Genomic DNA, 23,157 nt, shown 5'->3' on the forward strand with positions numbered 1-23,157 from the left:
ATGATTTTTAATGTTAAGAACAAAGTAACAGAATTTTGTAAGAAAACCACACTATGATGCAAATTCTTTGCCAAGAATTTATTTCCCAACACACATTTTCTTTCTTCATTAGAGGGGGAAAAAAGAATGCATTGTTGAATATATTCTAAACCTCATCCAAATGTTGCAAAAGAATGGAGAAATACTTCTCAGAACTGAATGAAACAAATGCAATTGAATACGATTTCTGTTCTCTTCCAATTTGAAACTTATGGTTTTCTCTTAAGCGGCTAACAGCCTGGCACTGGCTCCCATTAACAAAAAACTGGATGTGTAACTGTGGTTCAAAGAACTGGCTTTGAGCAAAAAATTCAAGGACAGCTCCTAGGCCGAGTTCAAGCCCCAGAACCTCACCACAAAAAAAAAAAAAAAAAAAAAAAAAGCATCTGGCACCAGTGGCTCACATCTGTAACTCTAGCTACTCAGGAGGCTGAGATCTGAGAATTGAAGTCCAGAGCCAGCCCAGGCAGATGAAGTCTCCGAGAGTTCATCTCTAATTAACCAATAAAATGCTAAATCAGAAGAGTGGCTCAGTGGTAAAGTGCCATCCTAGCAAACAAGCTGAGTAAGAGCACAAGGCCCTGAATTCAAGTCCTTGTACTAGTGTGTATGTCTCTGTATATACAGGCACACACACACACACACACACACACACACACACATACACACACACACACACACACACACACACAAGCTTGAGAAAATATTAGTAAATTGTGCATTGGAAGTATTCCCTAACTTGTACAATAAGTAAGGTAATTGGAAACATTTTTACTTTTCTCATTCAAATATCTCAAGTAAATTCTTTTTTTTTTGGGGGGGGGGTGTCTGGTCGTTGGGCCTGAACTCTGGGCCTGGGCACTGTCCCTCAACTCTTCAGCTCAAGGCTAGCGTTCTACCACTTGAACCACAGCGCCACTTCTGGCTTTTTTCTTTTTGCTTATGTGATGCTGAGGAATCGAACCCAGGGCCTCAGGCATGTAAGGCAAGCGCTCTACCACTGAGCCACCTTCCCAGCCCCTCAAGTAAATTCTTTTGGGGAAAAAGGAGAAGTTTCTCTCCTTCCTTCCTTCCTTCCTTCCACCTTTCTTCCAGTCCTAGGGTTTGAACTCTGGGTCTAGGAGCTGTCCCTGAGCTTCTTTTGCTCAAGAAGAGCACTCTACCACTTGAGCCACAGTGTCATTCTGGCTATTTTGAGTAGTTTATTAGAGATAAGAGTCTTGTGAAGGGCTGGGAAGGTGGCTCAGTGGTAGAGCACTTGCCTTGCATGCATGAGGCCCTGGGTTCGATTCCTCAGCACCACATAAGCAGAAAAAAAAAGCCAGAAGTGGTACTGTGGCTGAAGTGGTAGAGCGCTAGCCTTGAGCTGAAGAGCTGAGGGACAGCGCCCAGGCTCAGAGTTCAAGCTCCACGACTTGACAAAAAAAAAAAAAAGAATCTCATGGAGTTTTCTTTTCTTTCTTTTTTTTTTTTTTTGTCAGTCGTGGGGCTTGAACTCTGGGCTTGGATGCTGTCCCTGTGCTCTACTGCTTGAGCCACAGCGCCACTTCCGGTTTTCTAGGGGTTTATTGGAGATAAGAGTCTCACGGACTTTCCTGCTCCGGCTGGCTTTGAACCATGATCCTCAGATCTCAGCCTCCTGAGTAGCTAAGATTACAGGTGTGAGCCACCAGCACCCAGCTGGGAAATATTTTAAAGCTTCACTCATCCTGCTGACAAGTAGTTCTCAAATCTAGGTGTACATGACAGTCACCTACAGGAGCTAGTAAAACCCAGATGCCAACTCCCCAGGAGTTCTTACTCATTAAGGCTGGTTTGGAGGGAATCTAATAATTTACACTCCTAACAAGTTCGTAGGTGAGGACGCTGATCTAGACTGCCCTCTCCTCCCATTTCATAGCCAATACTATGTCATCCTATATCACCCCTGTGGTAAGACCATAGAAGGTATTACCTGAGCTATTAACCTTGGCTGCTCTAGCCCTGGCGGAGTGGTGGAAATATTCCTCCACTGATCTAGGCTCCAATTTAATCTAGCAGGATCATTTTCTCACTCACTACAGGAGTGCCTGAAACTTGATCCTGTTTCAGTTTGAACTATTCAGGAAGCTTCTGAGTCAGAATGGAGAAGAGCTACCAACTGCTCTCCTTTTGTAAAAGGGGATTGATAAAAAGAGAAGAGACTGCCAAGAGATGTGCTTGAAGAGGAGGAGACTGTCCTGGCCAAATCAAGCCTGGAAGAACTTTCTCAAAAGGTATTCAACTAACACATTGCCTTCCTATTGACTTTTTTTTTTTTTTCTGGGCCTGGGGCTTGAACTCAGAACCCAGGGGGGCTCTGTCCCTGAGCCTTTCTATGCTCAAGGCTAGCACTCTACCACTTGAGCATAGCACCACTTCCGGGTTTTTCTATTTATGTGGTACTAAGGAATTGAACCCAGGGCTTCATGCTTGCTAGGCAAGCACTATACTATTAAGCTACATTCTCAGGCCCCTGTTGGCATTTTAACTGGGAAAATTTTCTATGATTCAGAGTTTAATACTACCTTCGGAACTACAGGGGGAGATGCTGGGGGAAGTTGCACTAGAACTTTCTGGGAAGAGTTAAACTTTCATTTGAGAAGTTGATTGTCAGGGGCAAGTTAGAGGAACCTCTGATTGGTCCTGTTAGCCAGAGGGGTGTGTGTGCGTGTGTGTGTGTGTGTGTGTGTGTGTGCGCGCGTGCACGCGCGTGCGTGTGCGCGAATGCGCACGCGTGAGTATGTGTGTGTGTTTTAATTTTAGAACTTGTAGTAAAAAAAAAAACCTTCATTATTGTCTCTTTCCACCATCATCTATATCTTCCTTCAGACTAAATTTATGGCCAACAGATTAAAGCCTTTTGGGCTTTTTTTTTTCTTTTTTCTTTTCAGGAATGATAGGGTAGGTGAGGGGAATTAAATACCTTGGAGGAAAAACATAAAAAGGAAAAAAAGGTTTCATCTTTATTGGAGGTCAAAAATAGAAGTGGCTTTGCTGAAGATCTTAAATGTTCTCATTCTGGTTAGCAGGATTAAATGTAATATAAACAGAAGGTATCATGCTTCACCTTCTTTCCTCCATGCTGCTCCTGAGCAGTGCTCCACTTGTCTCAAAACAGGATTAAACCCCACTAAAAGAAAAAGTCTCAAACAGATTTTCTCTTTGGAAAACAAATTTTGTAACTACCATTTTTATAGTACATCTGTCAAGAAAAGCTATTTTTGCTTAAGAGATCTTGAGAAAAGGAAATTATCCAAGCTTTTGATAATTTCATGGCTTTTTTTTCTCAATCTTTTCTGTTTTTGAGACATGTGAGACAGACAAAAATTATCCACTCTCTCCAGGGGAATTTAATTAAAAGTAAAGCATTGTTAGACTAGGGCCTTTGCTCAAGTGGTAATACTTGCCTAACAAGACCCTCTGTTCAATCATCGGTGTTGTGGCTTTTACTCAGGAGGTACAGCTTAGGTAAATTGCGGTCTAAGGCCATCCTGTGATCCCAGCTAGATAGGGGAATCATAGCCTGACGCTAACAAAAGTGGTGACTTAAAAATAACAAAGGCCGGGCGCTGGTGGCTCACGCCTGTAATCCTAGCTACTCAGGAGGCTGAGATCTGAGGATTGCGGTTCAAAGCCAGCCCGGGCAGGAGAAACTGTGAGACTCCTATCTCCAATAAACCACCAGAAAACCGGAAGTGGCGCTGTAGCTCAAGTGGTAGAGCGCTCTCCTTGAGCTGAAGAGCTGAGGGACAGCGCCCAGGCCCAGAGTTCAAGCCCCACGACCGACAAAAAAAAAAAAAAAAAAAAATAACAAAGAAGAGCTGGACACAGTGGCTCATGACTGTAATCCTAAGGAAAGTCCATAAGACTTTTTTTTTTTTTTTTAGTCGGTCATGGAGCCTGAACTCTGGGCCTGGGCACCGTCCCTCAGCTCTTCAGCTCAAGGGTAGCACTCTACAACTTGAGCCACAGCGCCACTTCTGGTTTTCTGAGTGGTTTATTGGAGATAAGTCTCATGGGGCTAGGAAGGTGGCTCAGTGGTAGAATGCTTGCTTTGCATGCATGAGGCCCTGGGTTCAACTCAGCACCACATAAGCAGAAAAAGCTGAAGTGGTGCTGTGGCTCAAGTGGTAGAATGCTAGCCTTGAGCTGAAAAGCTGAGGGACAGTGCCGAGTCCCTGAGTTCAGGCCTAGGACTGACAAAAAGAGAGAGAGAGAGAGAGAGAGAGAGAGAGAGAGAGAGAGAGAGAGAGAGAGAGAGAGAGAGAGAGAGAGTCTCAGGGACTTTCCTGCCTGGGCTGGCTTTGAACCATGATCCTCAGATCTCAGCCTACTGAGTAGCTAGGATTATAGGTGTGAGCCACCGGCGTTAGGCCATAAGACTTTTATCTCCAATTAACCACCAGAAAACTGGAAGTGGTGCTGTGGCTCAAGTGATAGAATGCTTTCCTTGAGCTGAAATGCTCAGGGACAGTGCCCAGGCCCAGAGTTCAAGGCCCATGACAAAAAAAAAAAAAAAAAAAACTGTTTTGAAAAGTAGAAAACTGTGAAATAGTATTAAATCACTGCTTATCGTAATGTTAAACTTTGGAGGGGTGAGGATAGAACTCAGGGACTTGCAGTTACTTGCTAAGCAGATACTAAACCACCTGAGTCACACTCCCAATCCAATATATTAGAGTTTTATTGCCCCTGATGATGATTTTAGTATTGGGGCTTGAACTCATGGCCTCATGCTAAGCTTTTTCACTCACAGTTAGAACTTTGCACTTAAGCCATGCATCCACTTCCAGCTTTTTGCTGGTTTATGGAGATTAGTGTCTACTGGATTTGTCTGCATAGGCTGGCTTTGAATCATGATCCTCAGATCTCAGCCTCCCCAGTAGCTAGGATCATAGGTGTGAGCCACAAATGCCCAGCTTTTTTTTTTTTTTTAATTATTACTACTGTTTGAATTTCCCAGACAGTTGCTCTACCACTTTAGCCATGCCTGTAATATATATATATATATATATTTTTTTTTAATCCGGTCATGAGGCCTGAACTCTGGACCTGGGTGCTGTCCCTCAGCTCTTCAGCTCAAGGCTAGTGCTCTACCACTTGAGCCTCAGTCTCACTTCCGGCTTTTTCTGCTTATGTGGTGCTGAGGAATCGAACCCAGGGCCTCATGCATGCAAGGCAAGCACTCTACCACTGAGCCACCTTCCCAGCCCCGCCTGTAATATTTTTTATTTTACTTATTTTGTTTGTTTGTTTTTTGGGTCAGGTCATAGGGCCTGAACTCTGGGCCTGGGTGCTGTCCCTCAGCTCTTCAGCTCAAGGCTAGCGCTCTACCACTTGAGCCACAGCGCCACTTCCGGCTTTTTTCTTTTTGCTTATGTGGTGCTGAGGAATCGAACCCAGGGCCTCTGGCATGCAAGGCAAGCGCTCTACCACTGAGCCACCTTCCCAGCCCCTTAGTTTTTAGATAAGATCTTGGACTTGTTATGCTTCTCATATAACTGGGATTACAGAAGGGAACCACTACAACTAGCTTATTACTTTTTTTTTTTTTTTTTGTCGGTCGTGGGGCTTGAACTCTAGGCCTGGGTGCTGTCCCTCAGCTCTTCAGCTCAAGGCGAGCGCTCTACCACTTGAGCTACAGCACCACTTCCGGTTTTCTGGTGGTTTCTTGGAGATAGGAGTCTCATGGTCTCTCCTGCCCGGGCTGGCTTTGAACCGCGATCCTCAGATCTCAGCCTCCTGAGTAGCTAGGATTACAGGCGTGAGCCACCAGCGCCGGGCTCTAGCTGATTACTTGAAATAAGGTCTCTCTACCTCACTAAAACACTCCACACACTCGAGAAAGCTAAATTGCAACCACCTGCTTGCTGAAGAAGCATCACTCCAGCTCTAGAAGGCGCTGTCCCAGTAACTATTTCAAACAACTTGTGCCTACTTGTGTGTGTGTGTGTGTGTGTGTGTGAACTGGGATCTGGGTGCTTTTGTGTCCAAAGCTACCTACAACTCCACTTCTGGCTTTTTGGTAGTTAATTGGAGCTAAGAGTCTCATGGACTTTATTGCCCTCACTCTCCTGAATAGCTAGAATTACAGAAGTAAGCCACTGGCACCCACACCTACCTGTGATTTTTTTTTTTTTAATTTTTTGGTCGTGAGGCTTGAACTCTGGGCCTAAGCGCTGTACCTGAGCTTTTCAACTCAAGGTAAGTGCTCTACCATCTGAGCCACAACACCACTTCCAGTTTTCTGGTGGTTAATTGGAGATAAGAGCTTCACAGACTTTCCTGCCCAGGCTGTTTTTGAACCTCAATCCTCAGATCTCAGCCTCCTGAGTAACTAGGATTACAGGTGTGAGCCACCGCTGCCCAGCCTACGTGTGATTTTTATAAGGAGTAGCTTAGCCTGAGGTGATAATATAAAGAGCAGCAGTACAGAAGCAGTCAGATAGTTGCAGTGGGCATAACAGAGGTGATGGCGAGCAGAAGCAGTACAGACAAGAGGGGCAGCAGTAGAGAAAAGACAAGAGAGGAGAGGGTGCAGAGCCCAGGCTGAAGGAGAACAGAAGGCTGTGAAAAGCCAAGGATGAGAACTTCCAAGAATTATGGGTTAAAGGTCATAGTACCCTAAACCTGAGCGCTGTAACATTAGCCACTGTCAAGAGTCAAGTTCTGACACCCTATGCTTTAAGAGTTGGAACATTAGCCACTGTAAGAACTGAGGGGACCCAATACCTCAGGCCTGCTGGGAGCTGAAATACTAGCAAGCATTGCCTGCTGCTGTCATTAGCTGCTGTTTAGAGCCAAGGATTTTTACTAGTTGCAATATGCTGGGCCAATGGAGATCATCAGTAAGCCTCTAACCAAAGTACCTAGAAGTCTCTGACTTCTAAGAACTTGATCCATAGATCTCTGGTTCTCAGTGCTTGATGCTTTAACCCTCTGGGTCTGTCAGCCTATCCCACAAGTCTTTAGCACTCAAAAGCATAAGAGTAAAAACACTAGAATAGGCTGGCAGGACTGGCAAAAAAAAAAAAAAAGAGCATGTCAGAAAGTATAAGACCCGGGGCTGGGAAGGTGGCTCAGTGGTAGAGCACTTGCCTTTGCATGCTCGAGGCCCTGGGTTCGATTCCTCAGCACCACATAAGCAAAAAGAAAAAAGCCGGAAGTGGTGCTGTGGCTCAAGTGGTAGAGTGCTAGCCTTGAGCAGAAGAGCTGAGGGACAGCACCCAGGCCCAGAGTTCAGGCCCCACGACTGGACCAAAAAAAAAGAAAGTATAAGACCCATGAGTAACATGATTATGTATAAATACTTTTTTTATTTTGGGGGGGGTCCAGTTGTGGGGCCTGAACTCTGGGCCTGGGCGCTGTCCCTCCACTTTCCCAGCCCCTATGTGTAAATACTTTTAAGGGTGGTACAAATAACTGCGAATCTTTTTACATTTTTTCAGCCATCAGGAGGCACTCTAAACCAATTTAATGGCCCTAGTAGCTATAACTCTCTCTAGGGCCTGGGCACTGTACCTGGGCTTCTTTTGCTCAAAGCTAGCACCCTGCCATTTGAGTCACGGCACCACGTTCGGCCTTTTCTATTTATGAAATACTAAGAAATCGAATCCAGGGCTTTAGGCATGCTAGGCAAGCACTCTACCCCTAAGACACCTTCCCAGCCCTAACTACAACTCTTGATATATCACAGAACAATTTAGCTCCTCACCATCTCAATTAGTCCTTTACTGAACAAGATTTTTAGCTTTACTTGTATGTAACCAAAAGACCCACTAAAGTATTATTTTATATTTTTTATTTATTACCTGTCCTAGGGCTTGAACTCAGAGCCTGAGCACTGTCTCTGAGCTGATGCTCAAGGCTAGCACTCTACCACTTAAGCTACAGCACCTCTTCTGGCTTTTTCTGTTCATGTGGTATTGAAGAATCAAACCCAGGGCTTCATGAATGCTAGGCAAGCACTCTATCACTAAGCCATATTCCCAGTCCTAAGTGTGTGTGTGGTATGTGCGTGTGCGTGCGTGTGTGTGCGCGCGTGCACATATGTGTGTGTGAGTCATTGGGTTTGAACTCTGGGCCTCGGTACTGTCCCTCAGCCCTTCAGCTCAAGGGGAAAGCTCTACCACTTGAGCCACAGCGCCACTTCCAGTTTTTTAGTGGTTAATTGGAGATAAGAGTCTCAGGAACTTTCCTGCCCAGGCTGGCTTTGAACCACAATCCTCAGATCTCAGTCACCTGAGTAGTTAGGATTACAGACATGAGCCAGACATGAGCCACCAGCGCCCGGTCATGGGGCATGAACTCTGGGCCTGGGCGCTGTCTCTCAGCTCTTCAGCTCAAGGCGAGCGCTCTACCACTTGAGCTACAGAGCCACTTCCAGTTTTCTAGTGCTTTATTGGAGATAGGAGTCTCACAGTCTTTCCTGCCCACAATCCTCAGATCTCAGCCTCCTGAGTAGCTAGGATTACAGGCGTGAGCCACCGGCGCCTGGCAGTATTATTATTATTATTTTTTTAAGACAAACCTAAGGCAGGCGCTGGTGGCTCACACTTGTAACCATAACTACTCAAGGAGGCTGAGATCTGAGGATCTTGTTTGAAGCCAGGCCGGAAAAGTGAATCACAAAATACTGGAAGTGCAGCTGTAGCTCAAGCGAAAGAGTGCAGGTCTGTCAGCAGTACTCTCTTTTGATCCCTGTAACTTTAAGTGCAGGCCCTATGACCTTTTCCTCTTTTTCAGAATTGTTTGATGAACTAAGATATAATTACTGACATTGATCTCCTCTGGGTTATACCTGATTTTTATTAAGAGATAAGGACAGCACAATAAACATAGTGATTAGAAAAAAATTAAGCAACCAGATGCCAATGGCTCACACTTGTATCCTAGCTACTCAGGAGGCTTTCTGAGGAAGCCAGCCAGGGCAGGAAAGTCCCTAAGACTTTTACCTATAATCACCAAAAAAGTCAGAAGTAGAGTTGTGGCACTGAAATGATAGAGCGCTATCCTTGGGCAAAAAAGCTAAGGAACAGTGATCAGGCCCTGAGTTCAAGAACCATGACCATCACACACACACACACACACACACACACACACACACACACACACACACACACACACACACACATAAGGCTGGTGCTGGTGGCTCATGCTTATAATCCTAGCTATTCAGGAGGCTGAGATCTGAGGATTGCAGTTTGAAGCCAGCTCAGGCAGGAAAGTCCATGAGACTCTTTTCTCTAATAAACTACTCAGAAAAATCCAGAAGTAGCACTATGGCTCAACTAGTAGAGCACTAGCCTTGAGCACAAGAGGCTTAAACACAATGCCCAGACCCAGAGGACTGACCAAAAAAAAAAAGTAAAACAACTTTATGTCCCTACCCACTGAGTTACGATCATACAACAAACTAGGGTACAATTAAGTGTTTTGGGAATTTGAAGAAATCTTGTGTGGGGGGGGGGGGGAACTACCATAGAATTCGGATGCTCAGGGGCTGGGAATGTGCTTAGTGGTAGAGTGCTTGCCTGGTATGCATGAAGCCTTGGGTTCAATTCCTCAGTACCACATAAACAGAAAAGCTGTAAGTGGTGCTATGCTTCAAGTGGCCTTGAGCAAAAGAAGCTCAGGGACAGAGCCCAAGCTCTGAGTTCAAGTGGCAGGACTCACACACGCGCGCACACACACACACACACACACACACACAGACACACACACAGACAATGCTCAAGACAGTTTTTTTTGTTTTGTTTGTTTGTGTTCGTTTGTTTTGTGTGTGTGTGTGTGGTGTGTGTGTGTGTGTGTGTGTGTGTGTGGTGTGTGTGTGTGTGTGTGTGTGTGCTGACACTGCAGCTTGAACTCAGGGCCTAGCACTGATTTTTAGCTTTTTCACTAAAGGCTAGAACTCTACTATTTGAGGCATTGTTCCACTTCGGGCTTTTTTGCTAGTTATTTGGAGTTAATCTGACAGACTTTCCTAGCTGGGCTGGCTTTGAACTGTGATCCTCAGATCTCAGTCTTCTGAATAGCTAGGATTATAGGTTCAAGCCACAATTGGCCAAACATTATTATTTATTTACTTTTAATTTTAAATTTTGATGTCTATTATGGGGCCTGAACTTAGGGTGTGGGCATTGTCCCTGAACAATTTTGATTAAGGCTGGTACTCAAACACTTGAGCCACAGCTCCACTTCTAGCTTTTTTCAATGGTTAATTGAAGTTTCATAGAGTTGGGGGGGGGGGGGAAGGCAGTGGCTCATATCTGTAATCCTAGCTACTCAGGAAGCTGAGATCTGAGGATCATGGTTCAAAGCCATTTCCCTGGCAGGAAAGTCTATGAGACTCTTATCTCCATTAAACCACCAGAAAACCAGAAGTGGCGCTGTGGCTCAAGTGGTAGAACACTTGACTTGAGCTGAAGAGCTGAGGGACAGCGCCCAGGCCCAGAGTTCAAGCCCTATGACTAAAAAAAAAAAAAGAGTATCATAGACTTTCCTGCCAGAGCTGGTTTCAAAGCATGATCCTCACATCTCAGCTTCCTGAGTAGCTAGGATTACAAGCAGGAGCCACCAGCATCCAGCTCAAACACTTGTTTTTATACTCTTTCATCTAGGACTATAATCAATCAGAAGCTACAAATGAAGAGGTAGCTGCATCTGGGAACAGTAAACAGGTGCAAGTCCCCATGGAAGATTCAGGCCTGTCCAGAAGTGTTGATGTGGACAAGGGCTTTGCTATTGCCTTTGTTGTTCTTCTGTTTCTATTCCTAATTGTGATGATTTTCCGGTGTGCCAAGTTGGTGAAAAATCCCTACAAGGCAAGCTCCATCGCCACAGAACCATCATTGAACTGAAGATAAACCCTGGATGACTCCTCCTTCACTTCCTTCACTAGTCTGGCAATCTTTTTTTTTTGCTGGTCCTGGCACTTGAACTCAGGGCCTGGGCTCTGTCCCTGAGCCTCTCTGTGCTCAAGGCTAGAGCCATTTGAGCTACAGCACCACTCCAGCCTTTTCTGTTTATGTGGTACTGAGGAGTCAAACCCAGGGCTTCATGCATGCTAGGTAAGCACGCTACCGCTAAGCCACATTCCCAGTCCATAAACTGGCAATCTTTTTTTTTTTTTTTGGTGGTTGTGGGGCTTGAACTCTGGGCCTGGGAGCTGTTCTTGGCTAGCACTCTACCACTTGAGCCACAGCACCACTTCTGGCTTTTTCTGCTTATGTGGTGCTGAGGAATTGAACCCAGGGCCTCATTCATGCAAGGCAAGCACTCTACCACTGAGCCACCTTCCCAGCCCCCTGGCGATCTTTTATACAGACTTTTATGATCTAGACTTTATGTTTGGTTGCTTTTTGTTGTTGGTGGTGGTGGTTGTGAGGCTTGAACTCAGAGCCTTGATGTTATCCCTGAGCTTTTTTGCTCAAGGCTAGCACTCTACCACTTTGAGCTACAGTGCCACTTCCAACTTTCTGGTGGTTTATTGGCGATAAAAGATTCGCCCACTTTCCTGCTTGCTCTGGCTATCTTACCACATAAACAGAAAAGGCCAGAAGTAGTGATGTGGCTCAAGTGGTAGAATGCTAGCCTTGGGCACAAAAAGAAGCTCAAGGGCAGTGCCCAAGCCCTGAGTTCAAGCCTCAGGACTGGCCAAAAAAAAAAAAAAAAAAAAGCCAGGTGGCATGGCTCATACCTATAATACTAGCTACTTAGAAGGCTGAGATCTGAGAATTGCACTTAAACCAGCCCAAGCAGAACAGGCCATGAAACTCTTATCTCCAGTTAATGTCTAGAAAAGCAGAAATGGAGCTGTAGCTATCAATAACAACAAAAAAGAATCTCTAGGGCTGGGAATGTGGCTTAGTGGTATAGTGCTTGCCTAGCAACATAAAGCCCTGGATTGGATTCCTTAGTATCATATCAACAGAAAAACCTGGAAGTGGCGCTGTGGCTAAAATGGTAAAGTGCTAGCCTTGTAAGTGAGACTCATGGATACCCAGCCCCTCAAAAAAAAAAAATTGTAAAAGGAAGCCGGGCGCTGGTGGCTCACGCCTGTAATCCTAGCTACTCAGGAGGCTGAGATCTGAGGATCACGGTTCAAAACCAGCCCGGGCAGGAGAGACCATGAGACTCCTATCTCCAATAAACCACCAGAAAACCGGAAGTGGCGCTGTAGCTCAAGTGGTAGAGTGCTCGCCTTGAGCTGAAGAGCTGAGGGACAGCGCCCAGGCCCAGAGTTCAAGCCCCACAACCAACAACAACAACAAAAAATTGTAAAAGGAGACAGAGAAAAAGGCCATGTGAAGATGGAGGCTTAATTTGAGTGAGGTTGTTCCAAGCCAAGAAACTGTTGACTGGAATCACCAGAAGCTCCAAGAGGTAGAAGAGGGAAAGAAAGATTCCCTTCTACAGTCTCACAGGTAGTGTGGACTCACTAACACCTTCACTGTAGATGTCTTGTCTCTAGAACTGTGAGAGAATAAATTTCTGTGCTTTAAATCACAAAACTGAAGCTTGTAATCCTAGCTACTCAGGAGGCTGAAATCTGAGGATTGTAGTTCAAAACCAACCTGAGCAGGAAAGTCCATGATAGTCCTATTTCCAATCACACACACACACACACACACACACACACACACATACACACACACACACACACACAGAAGTTGAAGTGTGGCTCAAGTAGTACAGTGCTAGCCTTAAGCAAAAAAGCTCTGGGCCAATGTCCAGGCCCTGAGTTCAAATCCCAAAACTAGAACAAAAGAAAAAATAATTTCTTATGACAATCCCAGGAAACAAATACATATTGATCAACACCATCATCACTCTAGAGTTTTTTTTTTTTTTTTTGTCGGTCATGGGGCTTGAACTCTGGGCCTGGGCGTTGTCCCTCAGCTCTTCAGCTCAAGGCAAGCGCTCTACCACTTGAGCTACAGTGCCACTTCTGGTTTTCTGGTGGTTTATTGGAGATAGGAGTCTCACGGTCTCTCCTGCCCGGGCTGGCTTTGAACCGCGATCCTCAGATCTCAGCCTCCTGAGTAGCTAGGATTACAGGCGTGAGCCACCAGCTCCCGGCTTCTAGAGATCTTTCAAAGGAAAAGGAAATGAAATTATAATCTTGAAGTCTGAAATTAAAGAAACTTGGAAGAGTGGGCTATGGGCCAACTGGGCCCACTAAGAGGAAAGTCATTAAAAAGTGACCAAAGCTCACTATGGGGGGGGAGGGGGCGGGGTGACAAAGGATTCCTTCGGTCATAATAAGTAATGGAGAATTAAAACTTTCATGCCCAGCCATGCTGGCCAAACAGTCTAAGTAACAATAAGAAATTGTGGGAACTGAGAGCCATCTTAACTCTTAAGTATGAAGAATCACCTGGGCCTTTGCAGTGATACAGGAATTGGATCAATAAGTAATCACTGCAGAGAAGACATGTTTCCATGGGCTGTGCTGGACCAGGTTTTAACAGTAATAGAGTACAGGTCAGCTGTCAGCTCCTAGAACCAATTTCCCATGTAGATAGAGGAACATTTTCCCCTCATTATCCACAGTTCTGCTTTTAGAGGTTTCAGCTACCTGAGATTTCAGTCAACCATGGCTCGAAAATGTTAAATGGAACATTTTAGAAATAACAATCCATAAATCTTTGGCTGCCTGCTCTTCCGAGTAGTATGATAAGTCTAATATGTTCCTGCTCTTCTGCAGCTGAGGTCAATTACCTTTGTCCCAGCATATCTAACATTTATATTGATATCCAAGTATTCAGAAGTCATTTCTTATTACTTTTGGATTCATTACTTTTTAAAAAATAATACTACCCCAAAGCTGAAGATTAGACATCTAGCAATTCAGGCAAGAGAAAAAAAAAAAGATGCAAAATTCTTCCTTCACACCTTTTCCTTTTCTTCCCTCCTCTCTACTTTCTTCTTTGTTTGTTTGTTGTTGTTTTGGGTTTTTTTTTGGTAGGGCCTGAACTCTGGGCCTGGGTGCTGTCCCTTACTTAGCTCTTCAGCTCAACGCTAGCATTCTACTACCACTTGAGTCACAGCGCCACTTCCAGCTTTCTGGTGGTTAATTGGAGTTAAGAGTCTCACAGACCTTTCTGCCCAATCTGGCTTTGAACCATGATCCTCAGGTCTCAGCCTCCTGAGTAGCTAGGATCACAGAAATGAGCCACCGGCACCCGGCTTCTTCTTTCTCCTTCCTTTGTTTTCTTTCTTTCCTTTCTCCTGTAAGAATCCATCCCAGGAGAGCATGGGAAGACAGTCACTACAGGAGAAGGAGGTTTATAAAGACGTTTATTAGAAAGAGCATCTCCTGGGGCTGGGAAGGTGGCTCAGTGGTAGAGCGCTTGCCTTGAATGCCTCAGGCCCTGGGTTCGATTCCTCAGTACCACATAAGCAAAAAGAAAAAAGCCGGAAGTGGCGCTGTGGCTCAAGTGGTAGAGTGCTAGCCTTGAGCTGAAGAGCTGAGGGACAGCGCCCAGGCCCAGAGTTCAGGCCCCACTACTGGACCCCAAAAAAAAAAAAAAAAAAGAAAAAGAGCATCTCCTCTCTCCTGCTTCCCCACCCCCACCCCAAGAGGGGGCAATATGGCACCTGTTCTTATCTAGGTGCTTCCTTATAACTTGAGGGGTAGGGATAGGGATAGGAGGTACTCTGCATGTGCAGCTAGGTCTGGGCAGAGAGTAGGAGTGCCTACCCATCCTGGTAGGAGTCCCCCAGGAGAGTTCTTTAAGAAGGAATGGAAGGGGCTAAGAACCTGATAGGGAGGAAATGCTAACACCTCTTTTCTTTCTTTCATTCTGAAACTTATCCCTCACTGATCAAGGAGAACAGCTATACCGTGTAAGATGGAGACACAACTCGCTTGGTACTGTTAACAGAGACGTCATAATTGTTTCTGTTCTTGATTCCTTGAAATAGGACCCTTCTTTCTGTCACTTTAGTAAATTTCCATGGTTCTTTTTTTTTGGGGGGGGGGTCCGGTCGTGGGGTTTGAACTCTGGGCCTGGGCACTGTCCCTCAGCTCTTCAGCTCAAGGCTAGTGCACTACCACTTGAGCCACAGCACCACTTCCGGCTTTTTTTTCCCTGCTTATGTGGTGCTGAGGAATCGAACCCAGGGCCTCATTCATATAAGGCAAGCTCTCTACCACTGAGCCACCTTCCCAGCCCTTCCATGGTTCTTTTGAAGTGGAGAGATTAGGTTTAGCTTTGAACCACAATCCTCACATCTCAGCCTCCTGAGTACACAGGATTATAGGCGAGAGCCACCAGCACCTGGCTCTGGCTTTTTCTGTGATTAATTGGAGGTAAGAGTCTCATATACTTTCCTGCCCTGGCTGGCTTCAAAGCTTGATCCTCAGATCTCAACATCCTGAGTAGCTTGATCCTCAGATCTCAGCATCCTGAGTAGCTAGGATTACATGTGTCAGTCATGAGGCTTGAACTCAGGGCCTGAGTGTAAGGGTTGGTGAAAGGACCACCACACAGTTCAGACAGAGTTTATTGGGGGCTGGGAGCCAGTGGCTCATGCCTGTAATCCTAGCTACTAAGAAGGAGGCAGAGATCTGAGGATCACGGTTCAAAGCCAGCCCAGGCAGGAAAGTCCATGAGGTTCTTTTTTTTTTTTCTTTTTTTTCTTTTTTTGGTCAATCATGGGGACTGAACTCTCAGCTTCAGCTCTTCAGCTCAAGGTTAGTACTCTATCACTTGAGCCATAGTGCTACTTACAGCTTTTTCTGCTCTTATGGTACTGAGGAATCGAACCCAAGGCCTCAAGTATGCAAGGCAAGCAAGCACTCTACCACTGAGCCATCTTCCCAGCCCCTGCATGAGACTCTAATCTCCATAAACCACCAGAAAAACTGGAAGGGACACTGTGGTTCAAGTGGTAAGAGTGCTAACCTTGAGCTGAAGAGCTGAGGAACAGCACCCAGGCCCCAGAATTCAAGCACCACGACTGACACCTTCCCCTCAAAAAAAGAGTTTATTGGAAGAGCCAAACTGCAGGACAACACTCTAAGGCAGGGTGTCACAACCTGACTTTGTTTGACTTAGTTGCTGGGTACAACAACTAAGTATTGCAAGAGGAGGTGTGGCTGTGTTAAAGGAGGAAGTGCTTTAGAACCCTGGGTCCTTTCACTGACTCACAGTCAGGTGATTGACAGATGATTGACAGTTACAGGTGTCAGCCAGTTGATTTCTGGCAAGGCTCCTGCTGTCCTTCACAAAAAAGAAAAAGGGGGACTGTTCTCCTGGGTGGACCTAACACTGGATGCTGTCCCTGAGCTTTTTCAAGGCAAGGCTAGTGCTTTTCCACTCTGAGCTACAGCACCACTTCCTCCTATCTTAATTTTTTTTTTTTTGGTGGTTTCTGGGACTTGAACTCAGGGCTGAGCGCTGTTGAAGCTTTTCTGCTCAAGACTAGTGCTCTATCACTTGAGCCACAGCTTCACTTCTAGCCCTGTTAGGAAATTTTCTTTTCTTTTCTTTTTGGTCAGTCGTGGGGTTTGAACTCTGGGCCTGGGCGCTGTCCCTCAGCTCTTCAGCTCAAGGCTAGCCCCTCTACCACTTGAGCCACAGTGCCACTTCTGGCTTTTTTCTTTTTGCTTATGTGGTGCTGAGGAATTGAACCCAGGGCCTCAGGCATGCCAGGCAAGCGCTCTACCACTGAGCCACCTTCCCAGCCCAGTATTAGGAAATTTTCTGAGACCCTTATCTCTAATTAACCAGCAAAGGCTGGAAGTAGAGCTGTGACTCAAGAGAACAGTGCTAGCCTTTGAGCACAAAAGTTCAGGAACAGGTCAGCCTGGCACCGGTAGCTCAGGCCTATAATGCTAGGTACTCAGGAGGCTGAGATCTGAGGATCGTGGTTCAAAGCCAGCCTGGGCAGGAAAGTCTGTGAGACTCTTATCTCCAATAAAAACCACTAGAAAACCAGAAGTGGTGCTGTAGCTCAAGCGGTAGAGTGCTCACCTTGAGCTGAAGAGCTGAGGCACAGTGCCCAGGCCCAGAATTCAAGCCCCACGACCTACAAAAAAAAAAAAAAAAGTTCAGGAACAGGGCCCAGGACTGAGTTCAAGCCTCCATACCACACTCACACAAAAAAATAATAATAATAACAACAACAACAACATTACAAGTGTAGAACACTAAGCTGCTTTACTTTATTTTATTTTATTTTATTTTTTTGTCAGTTGTGGGTCTTGAACTCTGGGCCTGGGCACTGTCCCTGCGCTCTTCAGCTCAAGGCCAATGCTCTACTGCTTGAACCACAACGCCACTTCTGGTTTTCTACTGGTTTATTGGAGATAGAGTCTAACAGACTTTCCTGCCCGGGCTGGCTTTGAACTGCGCTCCTCAGATCTCAGCTTCCTGAGTAGCTAGGATTATAGGCATGAGCCGTGGGCGCCGACAGCTGCTTTACTTTAAAGGTGTAGAATACTAAGTAATGGTCCTGGAAAGGATATTATCACATTTTTCTTTTTTGGAGATATGAGTTTTTTGTTTTGTCAGTCATGGGGTTTGAACTCAGGGCCTGGGCACTGTACCTGAGCTCTTTTGCTCAAGGATAGTGGACTACCACCTTTAGTCACTTCTGGATTTCTGGTGGTTAATTGGAGATAAATCTCATAGACTTTCCTGCCAGGGCTGGCTTTGAACCATAGTTCTCAGAACTCAGTCCCCTGAGTAGCTCAGATTACAGATGTGAACCACGAGCACCTGGCAGACTAGTTGTTTTTTGTTTAAGTCTGGGCCTTGTTTGTTAGGGCAGGTACTGTTACCAATTGAACCACTCTCCTACTTCATTTTATATTTATATTTTGGATAGGGTCTCCTGTTTTTGCCCAGAGTAGGGTTCACTACCTGTACTTCTTGGTAACTGGGATACAGCTGTGCCCAATGTTTTCTGGTTGAGATGGGTGCTCTACTGGTTCTTTGCTCAGGTGAGCCTGGAACCTGGATTCTCCAAATCTGTCTCCCTTAGTTTGGTTTACAGACATGGCCACTGAGCATGGTTCACATCTTTCTTATTACATATTTATATGCTTTTTGTTTGCAATGCTGGGCCTGCAACATAATGCTTGGTAGTAAGCACTCTACCACTGAGCTGCGCTAAGCCCACATCTCAAGATGCTTAGATTTCCATTACAATTTGTAAGACTTTCATAAAAGAACAAACTCGGGGCTGGAAAGGTGGCTCAGTGGTAGAGTGCTTGCCTTGCATGCATGAGGCCCTGGGTTCGATTCCTCAGCACCACATAAGCAAAAAGAAAAAAGCTGGAAGTGGCGCTGTGGCTCAAGTGGTAGAGTGCTAGCCTTGACCTGAAGAGCTGAGGGACAGTGCCCAGGCCCAGAGTTCAGGCCCCACAACTGGACACACACACACACACACACACACACACACACGAACAAACTCAAGTAAAGGGGAGGGGGAGATAATAAAAAAACGCGGGGTGGGGGGGATATTAAGGAGGGGATAAGACCCTTCAAAAAGAACTGTACTCATTAACTTGCTTATGTAACTATAACCCCTCTGTACATCACCTTTACAATTAAAAACAACAACAACAAAACATTAACTAAGAATTCACACAGAGTGGGGTGTTGGTGGCTCACACCTGTAATCCTAGCTGCTCAGGAGGCTGAGATCTGAGGATCATGGTTCAAAGCCAGCCCGAGTAGGAAACTGTGAGACTCTTATCTCTAATAAACCACTCACAAAACCAGAAGTGGCACTGTGGCTCAAGCGGTAGAGCGCTCACCTTGAGCTGAAGAGCTGAGTGACAGCGCCCAGGCCCAGAGTTCAAGACCCAAGACTGACCAAAAAAAAAAAAAAATAGAATTCACACAATAAATATTAGGGCAAACAATAGGGCGGAGCTTCTCCACGGCCACGCCTACTGGGCTGGGGGAGCCTTGAGCGCGTTGGAAGGCCCTGCTTTTACGCATGCGTAGTCAGCCACGTTAGTTGGCGCAGACTCCCAGGGGCGCCGAGTAGCTTGGATTTGACCCCATTAGGCCACCGTCGCAGTGACCGGAAAAGAGCGCTGAATGCTTGCTTCCGGCGATCTCCTCTGGTTCCTTTTCCCTCCCTCACGCTGCTTCCCCTCCCCCTGGTCCCTTTTTTCGCCGGGTTTTGTTTTTGCTTCGAGGTGGACCCCTGAACGAGAGTGCGGGGTCTGGTGAGAGGAACATTAAAACGCTCGTAGTGGGAAGCAGGGAGGAGAGGCGAGTACTTCTTACTCAGGTATTTAAAGACCAAAAGCTTCTCTGAGGCGTTTTGTTTGTGTGGGGGAGGTCGGCGCGGCTGTGGAAATGTTCTGGAAAGGCGATCGCGAGCGGGGGCCGGGGGCGCAGCCCGCGCTGGGCCTGCGGCGCGGGGCCGCACCCCCACAGTGGGTAGCGTGGGGCCGGCGTGGGGGCGTGGGGGAGTGGGCGCCGCTGCTCCGCGTTGGGGTCTTGGACACGTGTGGTATCAGCGTTGCTTCAACGGTTTGACGAGAGAGGGAAAAAAAAGCACTTTTTTGTTTTTTGGTGCAGGTCCTGGGGCGGCTTGAACTCAAGGTCTGGGCGCTGTCCCTGAGCGTTTTCGCTCAAGGCTCAGGCTCTACCACTTGAACCACAGCTCCACTTCCGACTTTTTTTTTTTTGTTTATTGTAGATAAAGGTTTTTTTTTTCTGCACGGGCTGGCTTCGAACCTTGATCTTTAGATAGCAGTTTGGAGTAGCTAGGATTACTGGAGGAAGCCACTGATGCCCAGCTTCCCCACACCCACACCCCCCGACCTTTTATGGTGGGTGTTAGATACTTACATTTTATGTCCCTGTTACTTGCCTGCTTTTGTCTTTGGAGAAACCTTTTCGCTGCCAGTCTTTGTGTGTTTAACTATGAACGACCTATTCAGATCATTTTCAGGCTGAGGATTGAAGCTAGGGCCTCATGAATACTATGCATGCATGCCTTTTTCATGGAGTCCGTACACTCCCGGCATGGTAGACTTGTAAAAAGTAAATTAACATATAACAAAGCAATAAAACAAGCAATAAGAAAAACAACGAAGTAGTGATTCCTAGGAGCATGTGTTGTTTCAAATAGATACAAACTAGGAACAAAGATTTATTTCTCAGGGGACACATTAGGTCACAGAGATAACTTCATTTGTAGGTTGGCTCTCTTCACTTTCCTGAAACATTATTTTCTGTAGCTCCATTGTATAAGCAGTGTTCTCAAACTTGTGAAGTTGTATTCAGGCCTGATAGTCTTTCAGAAGATGAGGCCATAAAAATCTCAGTATCAGATTGTCTCTGGAGAAGGAGAGAGACCTATTTGAAAAACAATAAATGGCTCTCCCACTCAAGGTGAGCTCTCTATCTCTCCTCTCTTCTCCCTCCATCCTTCCTCCCCTCTCCCCCTCACCAATTCTGGGGCTTGAATTCAGGGCCTGGCCACTGTCCTTGAGTTTCTTTTGCTCAAGGCTAGCACTCTAACTCTTGAACCACAGTTCCACTTCCAACTTTTTCTGCGTATGTGGTACTGAGGAATTGAATCCAGGGCTTCATGTGTGCTAGGCAAGTACTCCACCACTAAGCTATGTTCCCAGCCTCCTTTGGCTTTTTCAGTGAAGGCTGGCACTCTACCACTTGAGTGACATCATTTTTTGGTGGCTAATCGGAGATCAGAGCTTCAGACTTTTTGACTTGTGCTGGCTTTGAACTGAGATACTTAGATTTCAGCCTTCTGAGTAGCTAGGATTACAATGAGTGCCAGGCAAGAGAGAGTTTCTTAATTGTGACTATATGTGATTGCAATGCAGTGTTACTATTTTTATTTATTTATTGGGAGGGGGTTAAACTCAGGTCCTGTGCATCTTAGGCAAGCTTCCTTTATCACTGAGCCAATATATTCAGCCCTTTCTGAAATAATTTGAGCTTCTTGTTGAACACAGGACAAAAGCATGTCCTCCCTCCCTGGGTGCATTGGTTTGGGTGCAGCAAGAGCTGCAATGGAGTCTGAAGAGATTGCAGAGCTGCAGCAGACAGTGGTGCAGGAGCTGGGTATCTCTATGGAGGAACTTCGGCAGTTCATTGATGAAGAACTTGAAAAGATGGACTGTGTACAGCAACGCAAGAAGCAGCTAGCAGAGTTGGAGACATGGGTAATACAGAAAGAAACTGAAGTCGCTCATGTGGACCAGCTCTTTGATGATGCATCAAGGTAATGGGAAATAATGAAATATGTTGGTTGGCACATATTTTTAGAGTATAATTATGCATGATATGTACCAAGTACTTTATACTTTGTGAAGTACAGTTGTGTGGAACCTTATTCTTCCTCAGTTTAAAGTCCAAAATTTGATCTCACAATTATATGTATGTGTGTATTGTATATGTACTGCACACATATATATATACATATATGTGCATATTATTGTACATAGAAACCTATTAAGTTTTTTAGCTTTCTGAAACTAAATTATCAATAATAAGGAAATACAAGTCTTTTTGTTGTTGATGTTGCTGGTACTAGGGCTTGAATGTGGGGCCTGGGCTCTGTCCCTTAGCTTTTTCCCTCAAGGATTATGCTCTACCACTTGAGCCATAGCTCTACTTCCAGATTCTTTTTTGCTAGATATTGAAAGATAAGCGTCCCAGACTTTTCCTGCTTGAGCTAGCTTCAAACTGCAATCCTCAGATCTCAGATTCCTGGGTCTTGAACTCCGGGCCTGGGCACTGTCCCTCAGCTCTTCAGCTCAAGGCAAGCACTCTATCACTTTGAGCCACAGCGCCACTTCCTACACCCTCTGTTGACTTTGACTTTTTCAAAATGTGTTCTACTCTCAGGGCAGTGACTAATTGTGAATCTTTGGTGAAGGACTTTTACTCTAATCTGGGACTTGAATACCATGACAGTAGCTCTGAGGATGAATCTTCCCAGCCCACAGAAATAATTGAGATTCCTGATGAAGATGATGATGTCTTAAGTATTGATTCAGGTAAGAGATGAGGCTTTGGATAAGAAAGTCTCAACGTAGAGGTTCAAATACTGAAAGATGAGCAGGTAGAAGAAAAAAGAAGAATGGAGAAACCAGGCCAGGAGTTGGTGGCCCATACCTGTAATCCTAGCTATATAGGAGGCTAAGATCTCCAAGTTACCCTTTGAAGCCAGCTGAGGCAGCAAAGTTCATAAGACTTATCTCCAATTATCAAGTATAAAGACATAAATGGAGGTGTGTCTCAAGTGGTAGTGTGCCAGCCTTGAGCTAAAAAGCAAAGTGAGAGCATAGTTTCTGCATTTAAGCCCCATTACTGGCACAAAAATAAATAATAAACAAATAAAAGCAAAAGCTCAAGCCAAGTGTCATGGCTCATACCTGTAATCCTAGCTACTCAAGAAGATCACAGTTCAAAGCCAGCCCAGGCAGGAAAGTCTGTGAGACTCTTTATCTCCAATTATCCCGCAGAAAACGAAGTTGTAGAGCACTAGCCTTGAGTATAAAGAGCTGAGGGACAACCCAGGCTTCCATGGTCCATGCCTGTAATCCTAGCTACTCAGGAGGCTGAGATCTGAGGTTCAAAGCCACCCTGGGCAGGAAACTGTCAGACTCTTATCTCCAGTAAACTACTCAGAAAACTGGAAGTGGTTCTGTGGCTCAAGTGATAGAGTGCTTGCCTTGAGCTGAAGAGCTGAGGGATAATGCCCAGGCCCAGTGTTCAAGCCCCAGGACCGACCAAAAAAAAAAAAAAAAAAAAAAAGCTCAGGGACAGGCTGGGAATGTGACTTGGTAGTAGAGTGCTTGCATAGCATGCATGAAGCCTTGGGTTCAATTCCTCATTATCACATAAACAGAAAAAGCCAGAAGTGGTGCTGTGGCTCAAGTTGTAGAGTGCTAGCCTTGAGCAAAAGAAGCTAAGGGACAGTGCCCAGGCCCGGAGTTCAAGCCTCAGGACCGACAAAACAAAAAACTCAGTGAGGCCCCAACTTCAAGCCCCATGACTGACCAAAAAGAAGGTATAGAGCATAGCTCAAGTCATAAGAGCACATGCTTGAGCGTTAGAGAAGCCCTGGGACAAATTTCATGTATATATG

The 23,157-nt window shown here is 45.6% G+C and overlaps 1 protein-coding gene across 2 annotated transcripts in view; it reads left to right on the plus strand.

Moving 5' to 3' along the window:
- Positions 1-19,140: 19,140 nt before the first annotated feature.
- The window catches only part of LOC138827487 (histone-lysine N-methyltransferase SETDB1), a 36,774-nt gene continuing 32,757 nt past the window's right edge, over positions 19,141-23,157 (plus strand). For both annotated transcript variants that reach the window (XM_070023038.1, XM_070023039.1), the window contains exons 1-3: positions 19,141-19,317; positions 21,017-21,285; positions 21,912-22,063. In XM_070023038.1, the coding sequence (XP_069879139.1) occupies positions 21,026-21,285; positions 21,912-22,063 (412 nt within the window). In that variant the 5' untranslated portion in view covers positions 19,141-19,317; positions 21,017-21,025. The remainder of the gene's footprint in view (positions 19,318-21,016; positions 21,286-21,911; positions 22,064-23,157) is intronic.

The sequence above is a fragment of the Dipodomys merriami genome, unplaced genomic scaffold (genome assembly GCF_024711535.1).
Source record: "Dipodomys merriami isolate MVZ:Mamm:240054 unplaced genomic scaffold, mDipMer1.0.p SCAF_156, whole genome shotgun sequence".
In the NCBI taxonomy this organism is placed as follows: domain Eukaryota; kingdom Metazoa; phylum Chordata; class Mammalia; order Rodentia; family Heteromyidae; genus Dipodomys; species Dipodomys merriami.